The 21,485-nt window shown below is 36.1% G+C and overlaps 2 protein-coding genes across 2 annotated transcripts; one reads left to right on the top strand and one right to left on the bottom strand.

Annotated features, from left to right (window-relative positions):
* Positions 1-3,255: 3,255 nt before the first annotated feature.
* LOC112054677 (flavin reductase (NADPH)) lies at positions 3,256-10,918 on the top strand. The gene is made up of 3 exons (XM_024094544.2): positions 3,256-3,625; positions 5,150-5,536; positions 9,012-10,918. Exons 1-3 carry the CDS (start codon positions 3,553-3,555, stop codon positions 9,170-9,172), a joined length of 621 nt encoding a protein of 206 aa, XP_023950312.2. The 5' UTR covers positions 3,256-3,552; the 3' UTR covers positions 9,173-10,918.
* Positions 10,919-14,151: 3,233 nt separating this feature from the next.
* On the bottom strand, positions 14,152-21,477 carry LOC112054650 (mitochondrial GTPase 1). Its single transcript, XM_024094501.2, has 4 exons — positions 20,904-21,477; positions 20,546-20,754; positions 19,658-19,845; positions 14,152-15,817 (listed from the first exon to the last, which is right to left on the bottom strand). Exons 1-4 carry the CDS (start codon positions 21,305-21,307, stop codon positions 15,617-15,619), a joined length of 1,002 nt encoding a protein of 333 aa, XP_023950269.2. The 5' UTR covers positions 21,308-21,477; the 3' UTR covers positions 14,152-15,616.
* Positions 21,478-21,485: the final 8 nt, after the last annotated feature.

Here is a 21,485-nt window from a genome sequence, read left to right as displayed (position 1 = left end):
TCCCACCAGCCAGACCTAAACCAATTGAGAAAACCTCAATCGGCCCAGCCGGGGATCGAACCCAGGTCACCACTGTTAATGTTTTTCTCTCAAAAATTCTATCTAAGTTTTAGTATAAAATATTAATTTTTTATTTAATTTCAGACTAAATTGATTACTATGAACAGACCATTACGATGAACCACTGATATTGACACAGAGACATGAAGATGAGTGCTTTGACAACAAGACTGACTAGCTGAGCCAGCTTTAAGAATTATGTGGTGTGTGGTGTGTGTGTGTGTAATCCCAGGAGCTCTCTATGTCAGCCATCCATCTATATTCTTACTCATTTTTGTTAATTATAAAATAAATTTGATTATTTAGTATGTAACTTCATTGTACCTATCCTGTGATTGACTGAAGCTGTTAGAAAGGTTGCATCTGTAATAATTTATTTACGGTAAAACATATTTAAAAAATAAATATGATTTAACATTTAAATATGGCCAATATGTTGTAAAGTACAGTGGGCAGGGCTGAACCCATGATCCCTCAGTGTCGAGTCGACCCCTTTTTGGTGTAGCTAGTTAGGCTTCAGCAGATTTATATTCTAATTTGGTAATACTCTTTTTTTCTGATTTACGGAAATATACTATTCATCAAAACAGTGTCTGCAAGTACTGTACAGGCCGACTGTTTGGATGAGAAGTATATATTTGATTATTTTTTAAGCTTTGTGGTTTTAGGGTTTAAAAAATGTCTATCTGAAAGTCTATGTCTACTGTATTTATTATTATTATAATAAATAAACTTGAAATTTTTTTTTTTATAAACTTCCAACCCCTATTTCACCCTCAGAGGTGTCATTTTCACAATTCTTAGAATACTAGTAGTCTAGATACTGTGATAAAAAGATACAGTTTGTGAGATTGTAGGGGTAAGCACTGAACCTACTAAACCAATTTTGAAGATTATTTTACTAATAAAAATCCACATTTGAGTATTATAGGCCATGTACTCCTTCCCACAGGAACAGGAATTCTGTGGGTGAAACTGCAGGGGGGCGAACGTACACATGTATTAAACAGCGATATTCAAAATAATATATTGAATTCAAAAATGTATTTTCTACAACTACACTTTTTTGAATAATTTATTTAATTATTGTAATGGTAAAAAAAAAATATTAATAGTAAAATGTTAAACTGAAAGCTTTAGTTTTGGAAAAGACTACAACAAAACAAACTCAGCAAAGTAAGTATTCTTTTATTTTCAAATATCAAAATCCAACCAAATTAAATATCATCAGCATTTCACAATCTATGCAAATATTTTGATAATACACACACATTTATGATTTGAACAGAACAGGGTCATCATTACAATATCCTATCAGCTAAAAGCCTTTGCCATCTTTTCTTCAGCACACCAATATGTTATTCCACTATATTGCAGGTGCTATTTGCAATATTGGAGTCTGCAGTTATAGGGCATATTCCAAATCTCCTGTAAAGCAAAATTGTTAATATTGAGCATATTATAAAATACACACATCACTATTTAGTCTCAAAGTAAGTGTAGTTTGTGTACTAAGGTAATATAGCGGACAGACAAGCTTCGCTTTGACTCATTTCCTATTCCTATCCTATTCTACTCCCACCCATTGGCTTATCTAGTATAATTTCCTATTCAGTAGCTCAGAATCCTAGGATTCCTAGGGTGGGCATGCACCAATGGAAAATGTAAATGTACCTATGAGCGATGACGAAAGAGTTCGTTTGGCATAATCATACTTTTAAAAATGAAATTCGATTCCTTTTTGCTTAATAGCCAGCAAACTTAAGTAAACTTAACTAAACCACACACATAAGCCCAGGAACACAAATCCAAACACATTGGATACAACAACATGCAAGATGTCGCAGAAATCTACAACATGATAAATATCGTAGGTAGTGAGTTTATGTCTCTCTAAGGATATGGACTTATCGTCTCTTTGTCTAGTACGTCCAAAGAAGTGTGTGTAAGACATTAGATGCTGGAAGAAAGATGCTGTTTGATCCCCAGTTCTTGGAGGAGTGAGATGTTGTTTCGAAACTGTGTCCAGGATATGCAAGCGTTCTTCTACAACACATTTCTAGAGTGTGTATCTTCTTTTTCTCACTTTCCCTCAGAGTCCAAGTCTCAGCATCCTATATAAATCGATTAATAGCACTGAATTAACTTCATTGTTTTGACTTTATAGGTTCACTGCAAAGAATATATTATTTATTACCTACTCTTTCTAAGAGAGTTCATTGTTTACAAACAAAGCACTAAACACTTCGCCAAGTTTCGTCCTAAAAATGCTAACTGTGGTCGGGGAGACTGAATTGAGAGATTTAGAATGGAAAGAAATATTAATTTTAGATATTTAATAAAATATAAATAATTATTTTGGAATTTTGGACATCCACAATTTGTCCGTTTTACGATCAAAGGTGACTCAAGACCCATCGTAAGTTTTTGACGTAAGCCATGAACATAAAACTTTACACAATTCGAAGACAATCGCAAATAACTGTCAAATCATATCAAATCATTCACTCTTCGTATAAAAATAACGATCTAATCGTAATGAACTAACTATGCCCAACCGATGGCTTCCCATTGGCTTACACAATCCGAAATAGCCGTTTGACAAGTAAAAACGTACGATTTCAACTGTCAAATTCAATCGTTTGCGTTAGACAATTAGGCCCCAGGATCTAATTATGGGATCCTGGAGAAATCGAGGGGAACTTTTGAAAATCGTAGGGTCGGCGAGTGCCTTTCTTAATTTTTTCATGAAATATTTTAAAGAACTACAATTTAATAAAGGTCAGGATTTGACCAGACGAAAGAACTCGTCAACGGTTTACAGCAGTTACCTTTGGTTTTTGTTTAATTAATCATCAGACCCTTAATAATAGTCATAACTTATCTAGGTGGAAAGTTCTCATCAACACAAATTAATGAAACCCAATGACAAGGCATCTACTGTAAGCCGTTGAGGAGTTCCTTTAAATGTCCTCCGTCTCCATCACCCTCAGACCCTTAATAATAGCCACAATGTTATACATACTCTCTGTCTCTACGAGGGCAGAATGGTGCCAATATATTATTCTATACTCTTTGATTTGTCGCAATTTGTATGTTGTAATTTGTCGTCTGTGATGTGATTTATATTTATCACAGACCACAAATGAAGATATTTATGATATGATTGGGAATTATGGATGGAAGTCGGAAAATTCAGACTTTTATTTATTCGGCTGATTTTAGTACCTAAAATAAAATAAACTAGAAAGCCTTAGAGTACTTGTAGATATTGAGATAATCTAATCTAATCAATAGGTAATAGGAGATAATACTCGTGGAATCCAAATTTACCGAATCGCATTTCGTTTCGCATCGTACCGATAGTAGTCTTGGTATTATACGATTTCGCACTTCGGCCTTCGCACTCTTTCGCAGCAGCGCCGAGCGGAGCGCAGCAGTCGTAAAAGGTAGAGCAAAGAGTGTTGACGTCCATTCCAAAGTTATTAAACGATGAAAAAAATTGTGGTATTTGGTGCTACCGGCATGACCGGCCTTTGTGCAGTTGAAGCGGCTGTGAAAAAAGGTAATTATATAATTGATTTTTCAAAAGCATCAATAAATACATTAGAAAATCGAGAATAAAAATTAACCAAAGTTAGCTGTCGGCTATGTTAGCCAAATTATTTGAATTAACTTGGTATTTGGTTTGTTCTGTATTCACTATTCACACTAACTTTATGTTAGCTTTTGAAGGAAAAGTTTTCCTATCACAGGCCTCATTGTTAGGTCTAAGCGGCCCAAGTTAACACTTCAAGTTCATGTTGCACGCCTGTGGAACAAAAAGAACACTGGTCTAATTATTATTAATATGCTAAAAAGTTGAGGTTTTAGAGGGTAATTTCTACTGAAACAATTTTGTAAGTTGTTGTTAAAACTATATTATTTGGTAGTATCATAGACTATTTTATCCCCAGAGTTCCACTAGAATGGAAACTGGGTTGTCTTAGTTTGTAATAAAGATACTTTTGCTCTTGCAAGTCTCAAACATAACATCAATCAACAGTGACAGCCCCATATTGTATTAAGTATCAATTACCATCAAATGTGATTGGTTTAAAGGAAGTGATTTGGACATGCTTGCTTTGATTTTCTTATGTTCACATCCATTGTTTGATAATTTTTAGGTGGTTCTGAAGGTTTTGTGATGCCTCTTCAGTGTCTATGTCACTGACAGTGGTGTTTCGAAGTCACCCAACTTAGACAGCATGAATGCTTTCCATCTGGCTTAATTGTAGTTAAGTGTGAGCCTCTATTCCATAAAAAAGTCCTTACAAGAGGCCTATGTCCAACAGTAGATATCCATCTGCCTTTTATAAAATGTTTTACTCGTAAACCTTAAATAAATTAAAGTTTAATTATATTTGTTTGCTGTACCTACTCTCAGGAAAGTACAAAATTATCATAAGTTTATTCAGTTTCCTTTGTTTTTCATTTACTTAATAAGCATTAATGTGGTCAGCAAAAAATTAATTGAACTTTAAAATGCTTGAATTCAGGAATGATACTAAATGTTAATGGTCAAATATTTTTTGGTTGAATTCAGTAACTCTTTATTCTTTACTGGCTGATGCTCCACAATTTCATTTTATTTTATCGGTATCAACCGATATTTGGCTCACTGAAGTGCTTGAGTCTCCAGCGGAGGCAGCAGAGGTTAGGTCAATAGTTTACAACGCTGGCCTAATGCGGATTGGCAGACTTCACACACGCAAAGAAAAAAAATTCTCTGTTATGCAGGTTTCCTCACAAAGTTTTTCCTTCACCGTTTGAGACATGATATTTAATTTCTGCATGGATCAGATTTGAACCCACCCTCCAAATTCAGAGGCAGATGTCATATCTACTGGGATATTACGTCTGGTAGCTGGTCTCCTCTTAACTGCAACCAGGACAAGAGTGGTCTTCTTTAATTCTCATTATATTGAGTTTATTGTCCAGTTGTCATGCCTACCAGTGCTATATTGGTTAGAATTGTGGTATAAGTTATTATTTTTTCTAGTAACTTTCCATTCTTACATAGAACTGAATAATAATTTTCTCCACCCAGGCTTAGAAGTACGCGCCTTCGTTCGCGACCCTTCCAAACTGCCAGAAGACATCAAAGAAAAAGTTGAAGTTGTCAAAGGCGACATCCTCGAACCAGACTCAGTGTTTAATGCAATCGAAGGCACAGATGGAGTGGTCATTGCCATCGGAACCAGCGGCAGCCTGGCGCCTACCTCTGACATGTCAGAAGGCACCAAGAACATCATAGAAGGAATGAGAGCAAAGGGAGTCAAGAATGTCTCGGCCTGTATTTCAGCCTTCTTGTTCTATGAGATGGATAAGGTCCCTCCCCGGTTTGTGGATGTGACGAAAGACCACAAACGGATGTATGTGGAACTCAAAGAGAGTGGTCTTAACTGGGTGGCGGTGTTCTCTCCTCATATCTCTGGTAAGTGACATTTGAGTTACAGCAGTTTTACTATCATTTTTCAATTTAAACATCTTGAGCTTTTTTGAATAATTAAAAATTTAAAAGGATTAAAAAAAAACTCTTTAAATGGCGATTGCTACTTAGTTTTCCTTCTAATTTTATTATATATCCTACTTCTGTGAATTATTTGACATATCCGTAAACAACCATTAAGCTGGTAGACAGGGGAAAAGTTAACTCTGACAAAAATAGCTCTTAAAACCTATATATATTCCTAAATCGAAAAACAGTAGTAGAAGACTCCTCATATCTTTCTAAGACCTATATAACGATATCCCACACTATTAGATAAACAAGTATAAAAAATTCATCCCCACTTTACATGTAGGAGGGGGGTACCATAAAAAAATATTTTCATGATTTTATTTTACGACTTTGTTCACATTTTTAATGTACAGAGTGTCTGTAACCGCGGACAGACGGACGGACAGACAGACAAACATAGGTGGTATTTGTTTATAAGGGTTATTTGTGAACTACGGTACCCCAAAAACTGAATTATATATACCTATATATGTAAATCACCTTGATTATGAGATTTATTCCGTGAACGTCACGCTGTTTGGTTTGGCCCTATACCCAGCGTGTGTAACAAATACGTCAGAAGATTTTAATATCAATATTTACCTCATTCATTCGCTAGCATTTGCAAAAAATACTTATATATAGATATAATAACTGGAATATTTTCTGGCCTTGGAAAAATGTTAATTGATAATAATAATATAGGTATATCTTAAAATGAACTTAGCTGTTCATGAACGCAGTATAAGTTATGACGCCGCGCGATTTCACCGGCGTGGTTCCCGTTCCCGTGGGAATACGGGATAATATATAGCCTATAGCCTTCCTCGATAAATGGGCTATCTAACACTGAAAGAATTTTTCAAATCGGACCAGTAGTACCTGAGATTAGCGCGTTCAACCAAACTAACAATCAAACTCTTTAGGTTTATAATTTTAGTATAGACTAGCGGACGCCCGCGACTTCGTCCGCGTAAAAATTGATGTATACTTCTCTACCTCTACCTTACCCTGCTCGTAAACCTACCCAACCCTACCCTACCCTACCCCTACCTTACCCTACCCTAACCCTACCCTACCCTACCCCTATCCTACTCCTCCCCTATCCTATACGTTCCATAGCCTTCCCCTACCTCTACCTTGCCTCTACCCTACACTACCCCTACCTTATCCGTACCCTACCCTACCCTACACTTTCCCTAAATTACCCCTACCCTACCTCTATCCTACCTCTTCCCTGCCCCTATCCTATCCCTACCTTCAGCAAAATTGGTCCAGCCTTTTGTGCGTGGTGCAATGACCAAAAGACTATATTTTCCCAAGCGACTTCTTTGCTAATACTATAAAGAGGTAAAGTTTGTGTGGTTTTCGGGGGTAATCTCTGGATCTACTGGACCGATTTGGAAAATTGTTTTACCAATAGAAAGCTACGTTATTTGCGAGTGTCATAGGCTATGTTTGATCCCCATATTCACACGGGAACGGGAACTACGTAAATGAAAGCGCGGGGCGTCATATAGCGGAATTTCTGCGTCTTTAAGAAATTTTGTATTATCTCCGAAACTATTTAAGTAATTAACATACTGTAAAGGGCAAATCTTATCTCCATAATATTCTTGTGATTATTAAATAATTTATTTTGATAAGGATTTAAGTTTAGTTGTGTAAATAATGACGTAAACCTTAATTTAAAATTTAAATAATTTATTAAAGTACTAAAGGTACTATATCTGCTTAAATATAAAAGATAGATATATGGTGTCGCGGACTTTTTTGTAGAACTTTTAAAGGTTCAAAAAGCCTCCATACATTTATTTCAGTTATACGCAATGGTTGAGGCAGCGCATGCGAATAAGTAAGTTTTTCGGTCCGACATGTAAGAGAAAACCCGCGATAACTCAGTAGTTATGTATGATATAAATATAAAATATAGCCTATAACACTCCCCGATAACGTAGCATCCTACTGGTGAAAGAATTTTTAAAATCGGACCAGTAGTTCCGAAGATTACCTCATTTCAAAAAATTGTTACAAACTTACAAACTTACAAACTTTACCTCTTTATAATATTAGTATAGATTAGTGTTGTTGATTATAATAGTTAGTGTCTTCGATATACGTCCAAAGGTTAGTGCTTGACTGCGATTTCACCTGATATTAAGTGACGAGGCAATCTAAAATGGTATTAAGTTCAGGGGCTAGCTACCGCCGTATTAGTCTTATCAATGATACGGGGCACCCGGACTACAGGGGCCCCTTACGTGCATTATGCACGTGAAATTAGTAAACTGTTAATCATCAATCTCACTTAATCTGGTGCTTTCTAAAAAAACACGTAAAAGCATTATAGATTTCCCTTCAGAAATTACAAAAGTAAATAAAACGTATTTTTTTCGCATGTGATCGAATAAAGTGACACACGATGTTATTTTTCGCTTATTCGTTTATTTTTGTGATTTTGAAATCGAAGATTTTATAACGATTGGAAGTAGATTAAATAAATTTAATAAAAAAATAATCATTTAATACTTCATATATTTAGGGGCACAATTTTATCATCCACCCTCTTTAGTATGACGCGAGTATATTAAACTGGGCGGATTATTATGCCTCTGAGTATATTTAATAATCACTCAATATTTTCTATCATTTATCGTCCTACTTATCCCAAATAAATAACAGATGAGGGATATATATATTCTTTATATATATAGGGATATATATATATATAGGGAGATATATATTCTTTATGCCAGATCTCATACTATAATTAATGTAATGTGAAACTACTACAGATAATGCTTAAAAAATACAAGTACCTAGTTAAGTGTTAAATCGTTTTGTCCCGTCTGTTCAAATCAATCTTTTCCGGCCGCTAGCAGGAGTATAACTGCAGAGCAATGACCTGAATGGCAAAGGAATCTATTCATAGCTATGTACGGTAGATCAGCCCCTGTAACCAATTGCCACGTGGATTCTCTTTCTACACAAACGCTTCGAAAACTAGATAAATGTATGACAGATCTTGATCACGTGACCTGTCGGCCCCCAAATGACACTGAGCCGCAGTCTCCACTCAAAGACTTAACGACTCCAACGACCGTCGTCCGACAGACATGATAGGTCCACTGCCACTTCGATGATGATGATGTGATGATGTTGTGGGCTCTTCTCGGACCAAGGCGCGTTTGGAACCCTCGTAACTTTAATTTTAAGTTTTCGAATAATTATTATCACCATTATCTTAAGTTTAATATTATTACCTGACGTTTCGAAAGAGCTTGATAACTAAGCCTATTTGAAATAAATGAATTTTGACTTTGACTTTGATGATGATGATGACGATGATGATGACGATGATGATGATGATGATGATGATGATATAATTTAACATGATTTCTTTCAACAGACGACCCCAGTCGCGAAATAATCGTTGAAGTGAACCCGGAGAAGTCACCAGGCCGCTGCATATCCAAGCACGACCTCGGCAAGTTCCTAGTAGACTCCCTCACCCAGGAGGAATACTACAAGGCGGTCATAGGACTGTGCAACGCGCCCCTACCGCAGTGATACTGACAGTTACTAGTGCTCATAGGTTGTGGATGCGTGGAACTAAGATTCTGTGTAGCCCAGACCTGCCTCATTGCAGGGTGGTCGGGTGAAGGGTGAGATTTTGTCAGTCCATGCTTCTATAGTATGGTATCCAATTAGAGTTAGGACTGTAGCTTTGGAAGGTTTCAAAGGTCCAAACCTCAGACTACTTTTTTTTTAATTATTTAGAAGTTAGCCTACAATTTCACCTGATGGTAAGTGATGATACAATCTATTTTAGAATTTAAATTATCGTGAGTGTTATTCGTATTAATTTATTAAGCGACACGAGTAAAACTCACTTAACGGGGCCATACGGGGCCCTTAGTCATTAGCTGGTTCTTGCAACGCGCAACATGTTCCACGGGCCGGAAACGGTTTATAAGTATTTTCGACTTTTTTCAAAGTACAAGCTTCATAATTGGTTACCTTACTTGTCTATTGTAGGAGCATGAGCTGACAAACTTTCAGCGTTCATACAATGAAGCAGGTCTGGCTATAACAGGCTCTCGTATTTTGAGAGGGTGTGAGTTTAACCCAGTAGTTGCACTAGGCATTATATTATCTTGGCAAGTGCGGAAATTTTGAAAAAATTAAAAATTTTAATTTTTTAAAAATTTTTCAAATATTTTTAACAATCGGATTTCTATTCCCCAATTTTCTCATCAAATTTAAAAATTTTAATATTTTAAAAATTTTTCAAAAAATTTTAACAATCGGATTTCTATTCCCCAATTTTCTCATCAAACACTTTCGGTTAAGTCATCAATATTCTCTTTCAAAATGCTTTCATTTGAGGTCATCAGTCGAGTATATTTGCAGACATTCGGTTGTCCACAACTTTTAAACGGCTCAACCGATTTTCATCAAACATGTCTAAGAACGCTCGCACTTAAGTCACCTTAAATACAAAAAAAAAACTAGTGTTCTTCACTTCAATTCAGTGTTAGACTTACTCAAAATTAAAATTTGTGCACATTAGATATTTTGCCGAATTGTAAAATTACCACCAATCAAGTTATCTTACTATTTTTAGCTCATTTTACCATCTTTGGTAAAGGCGCGTTCACACGACGTAATAGAGAAAAAATCTGGAAAGTTTATTCCAGTATTACTTGCCTTTGCACGCCAAACTTGCCTTTCTGTCGGGTATTTTATTTAAACTTTTAGAACTAAGTATTATGTTAACATTTGCCTACATCTGCGACACGATATACTTGTATGGGGTGTTACGACTATTTAAAAAAAAATAGTCGTGGTTATTTGAAAATGTTTGTTTTTATCTTTTTTTAGAGAATTCTGTAGATTAAAAAAGTTTACTGTTTATATTTTAACCAATCATTTCATTTTCTTTGATAATAACCTCTATTTTGCTATTTCAAGGACGTCAAAACAGCTGTTGTAGCGTGTCGCAGATTATTTGCACAAATGTATACGTGGCTTTACTTCACTTTGGGTATCAAAACAGTATTTATGTTAATTAATAAAATTAATTATTGTTAAACGGAACTTTAATTTACTTTGTTATGTAACATAATAATATATTAAAATAAAATGTTTTATAAAAACACCTGTAGGGTAATAGAAGAATTAACACGGAAAATATCATTTTATATCAAATATTATTTTAATTATAATGTAAACTGGAAATTCATTGAAAAAGTAATTTTTTCGTATGTAAAAACTATGATGTTGAGATAAAGGAATAAATAGTTGTATTAATAATTGTATTTTTTTTTGACTTTTAGTCTTTAGGAGTACCTACCTTTTTTTGTTCTTTACAAGTTAGCTCTTGCCTACAATCTCACCTGATGTTAAGTGGTGATGATGGAAGCGGGCTAATTTGTTAGGAGGAGGATAAAACTACACGACATCGCACCGGAACGCTAAATGTCTTGGCGGTACGTCTTTGCCGGCAGGGTGGTAACTATCCACGGCCGAAACCTTCCACCAGCTAGACCAGCCTTCAGCTAGGGGGGCAAGACCTATTAAGAAACCTCAATCGGCCCAACAAGGGATCGAATCTAGGACCTCCGTCTTGTAAATCCACAGCGCATACCACTGCGCCTTGGGACCAGGAATAAACCATTGATTCATGACCATAGTCCACACTGCTCAAACTTTGTTTAGGTATGTGATATTCATGGAGTAGGATAATACAATTCACGAGGCAAACCAAGGTAATGGGGTGCTTTTCTTCCAAGCCATCGTCAAGACTGGTGAGTCCGAATAATAAATGCCCTGAAATTTGTTCGACCAGCTTTTCTATTTGATTTTGAATGTTCTAAAACAGCTCTGAAGTTAATACAGTAGTAGTTAGGCTTATTTTATAAACAAACTAATAACCAACTTATAAAATAATAATAATTCCTCCTAAAAAACTCACCTCGCGCCGACACGTCTAATTAATTTTTTTTTACATCTACTTAGTTTATTACAAAATTATAAACCATAAAAATTTTAATAAAAAAAATACAACCGACTTCAAAACCTAAAAACGTACCCACTAAACTAAAAAGCGAAAAATAACATCATAATATGTTCTACCTGCTGATCAGTACGAAGGCGGTGCTAAGCCGGTGATGTATTAATTCAAGCCATGTGAGCATATCTTATAGATTTAGATTTTGCAGACAGTGTTGTTTCATGTGGCCCTGTCAGAAATGGCTTAAATTAAGACAACACCGGCTAAGCACCGACTTCATACTGATCAGCAGGTAGAACATATTATGATGTTATTTTTCGCTTTTTAGTTTAGTGGGTACGTTTTTAGGTTTTGAAGTCGGTTGTATTTTTTTTATTAAAATTTTTATTATTTTTCAATTTTTAGTGTAAAATTTCATCTCAAACGAATACATCAGACGCCTAATGACAGTCACAACCCATCTTGGTACAAAATTCTCAGCAATACAAATTAATCAAGCCCAAGCACAAGGTAGCTACCGTAAACCGTCAAGGGGTTCCCTTCACTGATCTTGGTCTTCATCATCAGAACCCTAATAACAGACACAACTCATCTAGGTAGAAAGTTCTCAGCAATACGAATTAATGAAGGCCAAACACAAGGTAGTTACTTAAAACTGTTAAGGAGTTCCCTTAATTGTCCTTGGTCTTCATCACCAAACCCCTAAATGACAGTCACAACCTATCTATGTGGAAAGTTCTCATTAATACAAATTAATCAAGCCCAAACACAAGGTAACTGCTGTAAATCACCAAGGAGTTCCCTCGTCTGTTTTATGACTCCATCATCAGATCGATTTTAAACCTTCATAATTTTGTATTTCTTAAAGGTACTAAATGGAAAAGTTTACGAACACACTAGACACCCATATAATTTTCGAAAGTTCCCCTCAATTTCTCCAGGATTCCATCATCAGATCTTGTCATGATGGCAATGGGACCAAATGGGGGCTATACCGTTTCAAACAAAAAAAAAATTTTTGAAATCGGTCCAGGCGTCTTTGAGTAATCGGTGTACATACATAAAAAAAAAAAAAAAAAAAAAAAATACCGACCGAATTGAGAACCTCCTCCTTTTTGAAGTCGGTTAAAAATCTAGGTAGGTTTTAAAATCTTAATTTATTAATTTAATTCACGTTAATATCATTTTTGGTGCGGACATTAAAACCTCCAAACACTGATTCGAACTTACCGAGGAAATGATTCCGCTGCTTTGATATGACGCGTCAGTTGAGTCCGGATAGATGTCCGAGCAGCTAAAACAAGTCGTAGGACTCCAGGGATAGTTGACCTTTATTATATTAGAGTCCGAATATTCCACGAAACTTTTAAAGGACTCCACTGTCCAGGAATCGAAAGTGTTGTCACCGAGATTTAGTTTGGACATTGCTTTTTTGGATACAGACGTACTCAAACCGAAAGAGACGCATGATTTAGGCTCGTTTAGCTCTAGCATTAAAATAGTGTCAACACTTGCTGATTCTAACAATGTATCTCCGCCTATAGATGTGGTAGATGCTGGATTTATTGTGGATGAATTTGTCGTGAATTCCGAATCAGTTTCAAATGCAACTATGCTCTCTAAAGTCCAAGATTCAGTAGTCCAAGGAGTGGAGATCATATTGAGTGTATCACTGCAGTAACTTAAGTAAACGGATTTCTCCGGTGAAAAATCACTGCATTCATAATATGTCGAGGTATTTGATGGAGTTGTCCACGTATTCAATTCTGGTTGACTTGATGAGATTGTTACACTGCTGATTGGTGTTAATATTGTTTTCATATTCATTTGGTAGGTATAACACTACGAAAAAATGTTGCTTCCGAAATTTTCTGATGTTTTCTGACCATTTTATTATGCTGTGTGTATTTTAGACATCATGGCTATGGGATAGCAAGCTGTCGCAGCTTCTATGATCCAACGGTAGTCTTCGAGAGACTCTAATATCATCTGGAGACAATCTAGCGGGTTCATTTTGGATGGTCACGTTCCAACCTCAATTTTACACTGTTTAATGTTTGTAGAGCATATTTTGTCTTTCGTTTGTATGATTTGTATGTTTTTATAAAATTGTTTCCATTTGCGTTTGTAATATTGTTTTGAAGTTGTTGTATTGCAATTTGCAGTTAATTGAATGACGTGTCTTATAAGTGACATCGCTGTTAGTTTGAGTGACAAGGTTAGTTTTATCTCACCAAATAGGTAATATTTGTAGCTAGTTAATGTAATATTTATACGTGCAAGAACAATCCCTAAAAAGTGAGATATTTTAGGTATTTTTTGCAAGAGAAGTTTTTTTCTACAAAATGATACTCTTTTATCAAGTTATATTATCTTTGAAGAGCACTTAGGACCACTTAAGACAATCCGCATTAAGGCAGCATGGCGGGTAAAATAATTTCCAGCAATAAAAATGCTAATCAAAAAATGATACAGATGAGAAAATAAAAGATTAGATTGTAAAAACATTCACTTTATCTAAAGTAACAATTTTTATACAATATTTACATCTACACTAATGGCTTAACTGTTAATAAGTAATGATGTAGGTTCTCACTGTTATCCAACTGACTATACAATCGCTTATTTTATTTATATTCATTATATAATAACCAAACAATTTTTACATTATGAAGACATTATAGTATAATCTACTTTTTTAAATGATTTTTTGGAAACGCATCAGAATTTGATACGATTTTTGTCATTAGGTTTGTTTTCTTAAATATTGTTTTCCGTACTGAGCCGTTTGCTGGCATCTTACTCTCGGCGTGTTCACAAATTTTTCATTGCCTTAAGTACTTATATCTATGTTTTTTGGAGACTTTTACTATGAATAACTTGTCATTCCCGTCGTACCCATCAACAATTACAATAATATTTTGTCTATCTGTCTGAACATCTTTTTGTTAGCCCCGCATTACGCTCATAAGTCTCAAATAAATAGGTAGGTAGGAACTTCCTTTTATTCTTTAAAAAAATATTTGCCAATAAATATGATCAATATTCTCTGTCTTAAGAATGGCGACGACAAGTCCGTTTGGCTTTTAGGCTTATAACATACCGCTGAAGTAGAATATATCTCTGACTGATTTAATAAACTAGGTAACATTAATTATACCGGATCATCAGAGGTCAATAGCTCGTATGTTAATGTCAATACGGAATTCGATACCGGTGTGGGAAACGCGTCATCCGTAAAAACTGACGAAGTAGGTAACTCGAGCCGCTACCGGTGCTATTGTTTCAATCACCGTCCCACTGGAATATCGAGTAACCGATACATCGTATTGACTCATTCAATATTTCTAGTAAATATAAGTAGTATCATGTGAAAGAAAACAAAATAAGAGATTCGTAAATCAAATATACTGAAATGATTTTGAAAATGCTTTTACCAATGAAAAACCAAGTTATTTGTGAGTGTCATTATTTTATCTCCCTCAATAAATAACTCTTCAAAGCCTTGTAGAAAACAATATTGCTTGCAGCCTTCCTTGATGTTCAACAGGCATTTGATAAGGCTTGGCACAAAAGCCTTTTATGCAAGATTAAAAAATTCTAACCCCTCTTTGTTCCCCATATTAGAGTCATACCTAAATGACAGATTATTTCAAGTAAAAGAACAAGATGCGAGATCCGGTTTCTACAGGTGTACAGTGTACTGCTGGAGTGCCACAAGGCACTATTCTAGGTCCTGTGCTGAATATCATCTTTACATGCAACGTACTTCTCATCAGACGTCACTGTTGCATGATGCAACATTTGCAGATGATGCCTTTCGTTTTTGCAGTAATGATGCGATTCAAGCAAATATCCAGAGGACAGCAACAGATACAGCAAGACGTAACTAATGTATGAAGTAGAAAGTGGAAAAATCTCTGATACAAATCCCAGCTATTCATGGGATATCTTTGGCATACGCCCGCTTCAGCTATTAACTTGATGATTCGACAGTTCTACGCTAAACTGTGTTCTGCTTTATCCCGGTCCCTCTTCAACAGATCAATGTCCAGCAACGTCCTGCCCAGTTCCCCTGTCCGGAACGCGCGTATCATCGTCCGGGCGACGTCCGTGATGTCCGGCACGTCCCGGAGCTGTCCGTCGAAGTCTCGGGTCCGTCGTACGCGGTTGAATTTCAAAGCGCCTGATATTAATACCTGGAACAAAACTTTATACCTGAGTACTAACAAATTTTAAAAATAGACTGCCTCGTTTGTCCCGTGGATTATTTATTTTTTTATTTGTATTCTTTACAAGTTTGCCCTTGACTACAATCTCACCTGATGGTAAGTGATGATACAATCTAAGATGGAAACGGGCTAACTTTTAGGAGGAAGATGAAAATCCAAACCTCTTTCGGTTTCTACACAACATCGTACTGGAACGCTAAATCGCTTGGTGGTACGTCTTTGCCGGTAGGGTGGTAACTAGTCCAACCAGTTAAATCTGGAACACCGACCTATTAAAAAAACCTTTAGCTGTCTAGCTGAGGAGCAACCCAGGACCTCCGTCTTGTAAATCCATTAGATTGCTTATGTGTCGGATCACGAGGTCCTGGGTTCGAATACTGGGTCGGGCTTCGAGATACTGAGGTTTTCTTCTAAGATATTTTCAATTAAAATACTCAAGCCGAAGTTGGGAAATTGATAGCAAACCCCTGTGTCCCAGAACACGTTGCCCCGTCGGTCCCGCTATTATCATTAATCTATAGTAATTTATTTATTTATTTACATGAAAATATGCCCAGAGAAACATTACAGTTTCCCAATTAGTTTCCCGAGCAAAGCAAAGAAAAGAACACTTTCATCCTAAGCCCGCCAACCCGCACTGAAGCAGCGTGGTGGTGGCATCTTTCATCTCTTATAATGATGTGATGACTAACAAATTTATCTAAAACTAGGTGTTGAACGTTAAATAGTGAAAACCAGTTTTGAAAAGTGAACCTTCGATCGGTCCACGGTTATTGGGCCGGACTCGAAGAGGTCATGACATTGAACTCATGTCGTACCTACTCCCAAGTCTACGACTAATTGGAGGGAAATGGAATATTGTTTATATTAAAAAGAATGATCTGTGGCTATTTTAGAGAGCACAACTAGTGCCTCACCATGAACTTGACCATAACATACTCTAACGGGCTGATACTTAGTCGATTTAAAAAACCAATAGGTACCCTAAACCAGTGAATAATTAACATATTTAGCTTCTGTGATTTCCGAGTAAAACGTTTAGTAGTAAAATGTTTTTATTTAAAATTCACAAGCCAGTTGTTTTTTGCTAACATGTTTCAATGTAAACAGGTACCTAAAAGATATGCATGATTAGATAAATTATGTTAAGCGATAACCGATAAAAAAACTTAAATCGGTCAATCGGATGTCATAAATTGACACCTTATCGACTTATCTGTACGAATATAGCAGAACTCAGAAGGTACCTATTCAAGTTACCAAATCGAGTGTCTGAGATGGGAGAGAGTAACAAGCAAATACATCAGTTACTTGTAGGTATATGATCTCTTCCATTGATTCGGACATCGGACATACACCTCCAACATTTCAATTATATGCATTTTAGGAAATTAAATATTATGTATCTCAAACTGTGTAGAAAACACATCATGAGAAAACATGCATACCTGAGAATTTTTATAATTCTCTACGTAAGTCTGCCAATCCGTATTGGGCCAGCGTGGCCTAGACTAAGCCTAACCCCTGTCAGTCCAGAATAGACTTGCACTAGATTACAATCATGCATTATGGAAAGCAATGATGAGGTCTTATTGGAACCCACTTGCCTACAAGATGCCTTTGCATGCTTATAGCTTACATATACTTATGTTCTTGTATGTGATAGTTCTCTGGTAATAGAGTGACGAAGATAGGAAAATTTTTTAGTTCTACAGGATACAAAAATTCCATATGTGGTTAAAAACATGTCAATGCATTTGATTTCTTTACGCATATGGAATTACTTAGTATTAACTAGTTCCAGTGCATTAACAAGATATCTAAGATAACTATGCTCGCACATACTCAGTGGCGCGCACTTCGTACATGCATTAAATCACTGCATACTCTAACTAATGATTTGTTAATGCTTATCCTGCTGTGCATAGCCTGATCAAGAACTTTATGAACGCCACTGTACGTAAGATATACTTTTCGAGCAAATGTGTTATAAAGCGTATGGCATACGCTTTGATAATTACAGCGCATGTGCCCTGTTTACTTGTAACCCTCGCCTACGGCTCGTGCCAGCAATATCGTCTCAGCTGTAATTTTCAACTCATACTATTATACTAACATAGTTTGTAAGATAAAAATTGTTACTAATCTTACAAACTCTTCTAGATTAATTATTATCAAACTATGGTATTAACCGAATTAAAAAGTTATTTATTTATTTTATTAACTCAGACGAGACGGGCGACAAGTTTTTCCTATTAATCTTATTTTCAGGTGTGTCATAATTTGTCAACACATTTTCAAGGCCAACCTTTATCAATATCTGAATGAGCCGTCTTGTTAAACGTTGTGATCAGTGTTTCGGCTTGATGTTTAATGAATGGCCTAGACATCCTATTAGCTGGCCAAAATAACTAGATCATACGAAATTTACGTAGATCCGTATAGCGACCTTAATTGTTTATTACTCTGGCTAAAGCTTGAACCGTTCACATCACCGAATAACAACTCAATATACGCAGTGTAGTCGTAAATTAGAATGTTAATAACATTTGACCTTAAGACTACGTCATGAATTTTAAGCAACTCGTAAAAAATAAATAAATAAGTTATATGAACGCTACACTCGTTTTTGTACGATTGAAGATATGTATAAGTATGTGTAAGAATCTAAGTTATAAGAGAAGTATGCAGTGTTGGTCAAACCCCCACCAGTGATAGACTGTCGACATCAAGCGAGTCGCAGGGATTCGCTGGATGCAGGCGGCTGTATCGTGATGTTTGGAAGTCCCTACAAAAGGCATATGTCCGACGTATGACGTTCGATCGGCTGATATGATGATGATGATGGATAAGGAACTCGTGGATTTTATATTTTTTACACCTATAAACTTTAAAATTAATTTGCCAATCTCAGTACCTAACGGAAATATTTTTTGTACCATCTATAAGTACAGCACTAAACTTGCGTGACCACCACGGTCAGATACGTATAATGATATCAATTTATGATCTAAGTATGTATTTAAAAAAAATATATATATTTACGTACTCCGAAAATATTAATTTTAGAACACGTTCCTTAGACATTTTTAATTAATTTTCACTAAAGAATATAACCATATAGTTATGAAAAATACTAATTCACACCCTGTATTATTATTATTATTAGCGGCCGCCCGCAACTCTGTTCGCTTTTCTGTTTTTTCAAATCCCGCACAAGCCATGGAGTGGCAAAGCGTCCTACAATATGCGCCTTCTGTATCTGACTCTTAATTTAACTGTGTCATGTCATCTCAGTATTGAGTGCAGCGTCATTAATTACCATGGAGCTATTAATGCTTCAGAAGTACGAAAGTTTTTGAACAGTGAGTGTTGCCAGTAATGACTGACGGATCCGAGACTTGGTCGCTAACTGTGGCCCTCATAAAAAGATTGAAATTCACTCAGCGGTCGAATGAGCGAGCTATTCGCTGCGAGATCGCATCAGAAATGAGATCCGCAGAAGAAAGTCACTGACGTTCAGTGAAGTTAGTGGCAATGGGCAGGGCACATAGTTTGAAGAGCTGATGGATGCTAGGGTCTAAGGCTCTAGGCTGCAAAGGTGCTGAAATGACGACTCCACACTAGGTGGACTGAGGACATAAAGCAGGTTGCAGGAAGCCACTGGATGCAGGCAGCTAGAGACTGTTTTGTTTGGAAGTCCATGCAAGAGGCCTATGTCTAGCAGTAGACGTCCATTGGCTGTTAAATGATGATGATGACCAATGATAATGCTTATGAAAGATGCTTATGCTTATCTCAGCTCACCTTATTAATATCATCGCACGGCTCAGTGAGGCCCATGTAGTCTACATATCGGAATTGGCCATGGCTGTTGAGCCAGTACAGCAGATAGTCTGCGATGATCTCCTCCCCCACCAGATGGTCTTGCAGCGATGCGCACAGAGCCAGCTTGAGTCCCATCTCAATATTACTGACTGAAGGTTCCAGGATGCCTGATAAAACATTGGGAAACTATACTAATGTATATACTGTAAACTCAGTGGTGAGCACAAGGTTTGTATCTGGGGTAAGTACTGAGCATACAAATTATAGAAACTATGGGACTCCTGCACCTTGATTTTTTTTTGTTGACATCCACATATACAAATTTTTTTCATAATTTGTCTTTTAAGATGTAACACTAACAACAATTATGTGAATTGATATTATACTAGACTAATACCTAATTGAAAATACTCCATCTTATTTTTTTAGTTTTTGTGTACAGTTTTTAAATAATTAAAAGCATATGACGTCATTTATTTAATAATATTGAAAATTACTGATGCTATATTTTGTGTTGTAAACTGACTTGAGAATGTATTCACTTTTGAATTTGTATTTAGAATGGCTGCATCCCTGTCATGTTTTGTATGTTCTATCTGCCTATTATTCTTTAATCTGTGGGTGAAACATGCTAATCTAGGAAACTACTGGTTTGAATTGAAAAATATTTTTGTGTTGGATAGTCCATATATCAAGGAAGCCTATAGGCTTTGTAACATCAACAATTTCAAATTATCACCCTAGGCCTATCATCTTGCATTAGAGCAGTATTGTGGATTGAAGTTCCATATCCTCTCTCCTATAAGGAGGAAGCCCTAGCTCTCTAGTGGGCCGTTGAAATAGGATGAAAATGTTGATTTGACTTACCTGGTGTATCGAGCATAAATATATCAGGGTTAGTGTTTATTTTGATTTTCATCATGAGGCTGCGGGTGACTCCAGCGACAGCTCCGACAGGCAGAGCATGTTTCATATGCATGTTTCTACTCCTCAGCATGTTGATGAGGGACGATTTCCCGACATTTGGCACACCGATGATCATCACATTGTAGTCCAGTTCTTCACTACGGTTATATCTGTTGTAAAACAAAAATAATATCAGTATTTTTTATTGCTTCTTTACAATCATAGCCACTTTATTTGTTGGTAATGAATGATTAGTTGTTGGAATGCCTATTTAACTTTTAACTTTAGCTGAAATAGCTGTAATTATGCAGTAATTCACCTGTTGGAATTCTTTATAATATCCACCATGAGAGGTCGCAAAGTTTTTAAGCCCCGACAGTTTTGATCCTTAGAGTTCGTATACACTACATTCTGGATTCCCTCTTCATTTTTCAATTGGTCCTTTACTTTCGGTAATAAAGATCTTATCGTTAAATCTTGTTTATTTAGCACTAGTATATGAGGCTTAGCGCCAGTCAGTGTGTTTGTAAATATAGGATTTCGGCCTGTAAACGGTATTCTGGCGTCATGAACTTCGATTACACAATCGACAGACTTCAATTTCCTTTGCATTTGCTTTAAACCTTTGTTCATGTGACCCGGGAACCATCGGAGCAGGTCCTTGCTCACGTACGGGCATTTTTTTCGGAAATTATAAGCAGCAGCCTCAAATTTCGTTGCCATTCCTGTTTGTTTTTGTTAAGATTTTAAGGTTAGGTTATGTCTTGACTGTTTTTTTTATCAATACATTGCTATATCGATATAAAAATAGTATAATTTATAGAATATTAAAGCGCACTTAATGATTTCAAAACTAATTTGACATAATTGAAAACTGTTTTAGAGATTTTCGACTCTTTAG

This window comes from Bicyclus anynana, chromosome 21 (assembly GCF_947172395.1).
Source record: "Bicyclus anynana chromosome 21, ilBicAnyn1.1, whole genome shotgun sequence".
Classification (NCBI taxonomy): Eukaryota; Metazoa; Arthropoda; class Insecta; order Lepidoptera; family Nymphalidae; genus Bicyclus; species Bicyclus anynana.
Note: the sequence above shows the minus strand (reverse complement) of the source record. Positions and strands in the feature narration are given on the sequence as shown.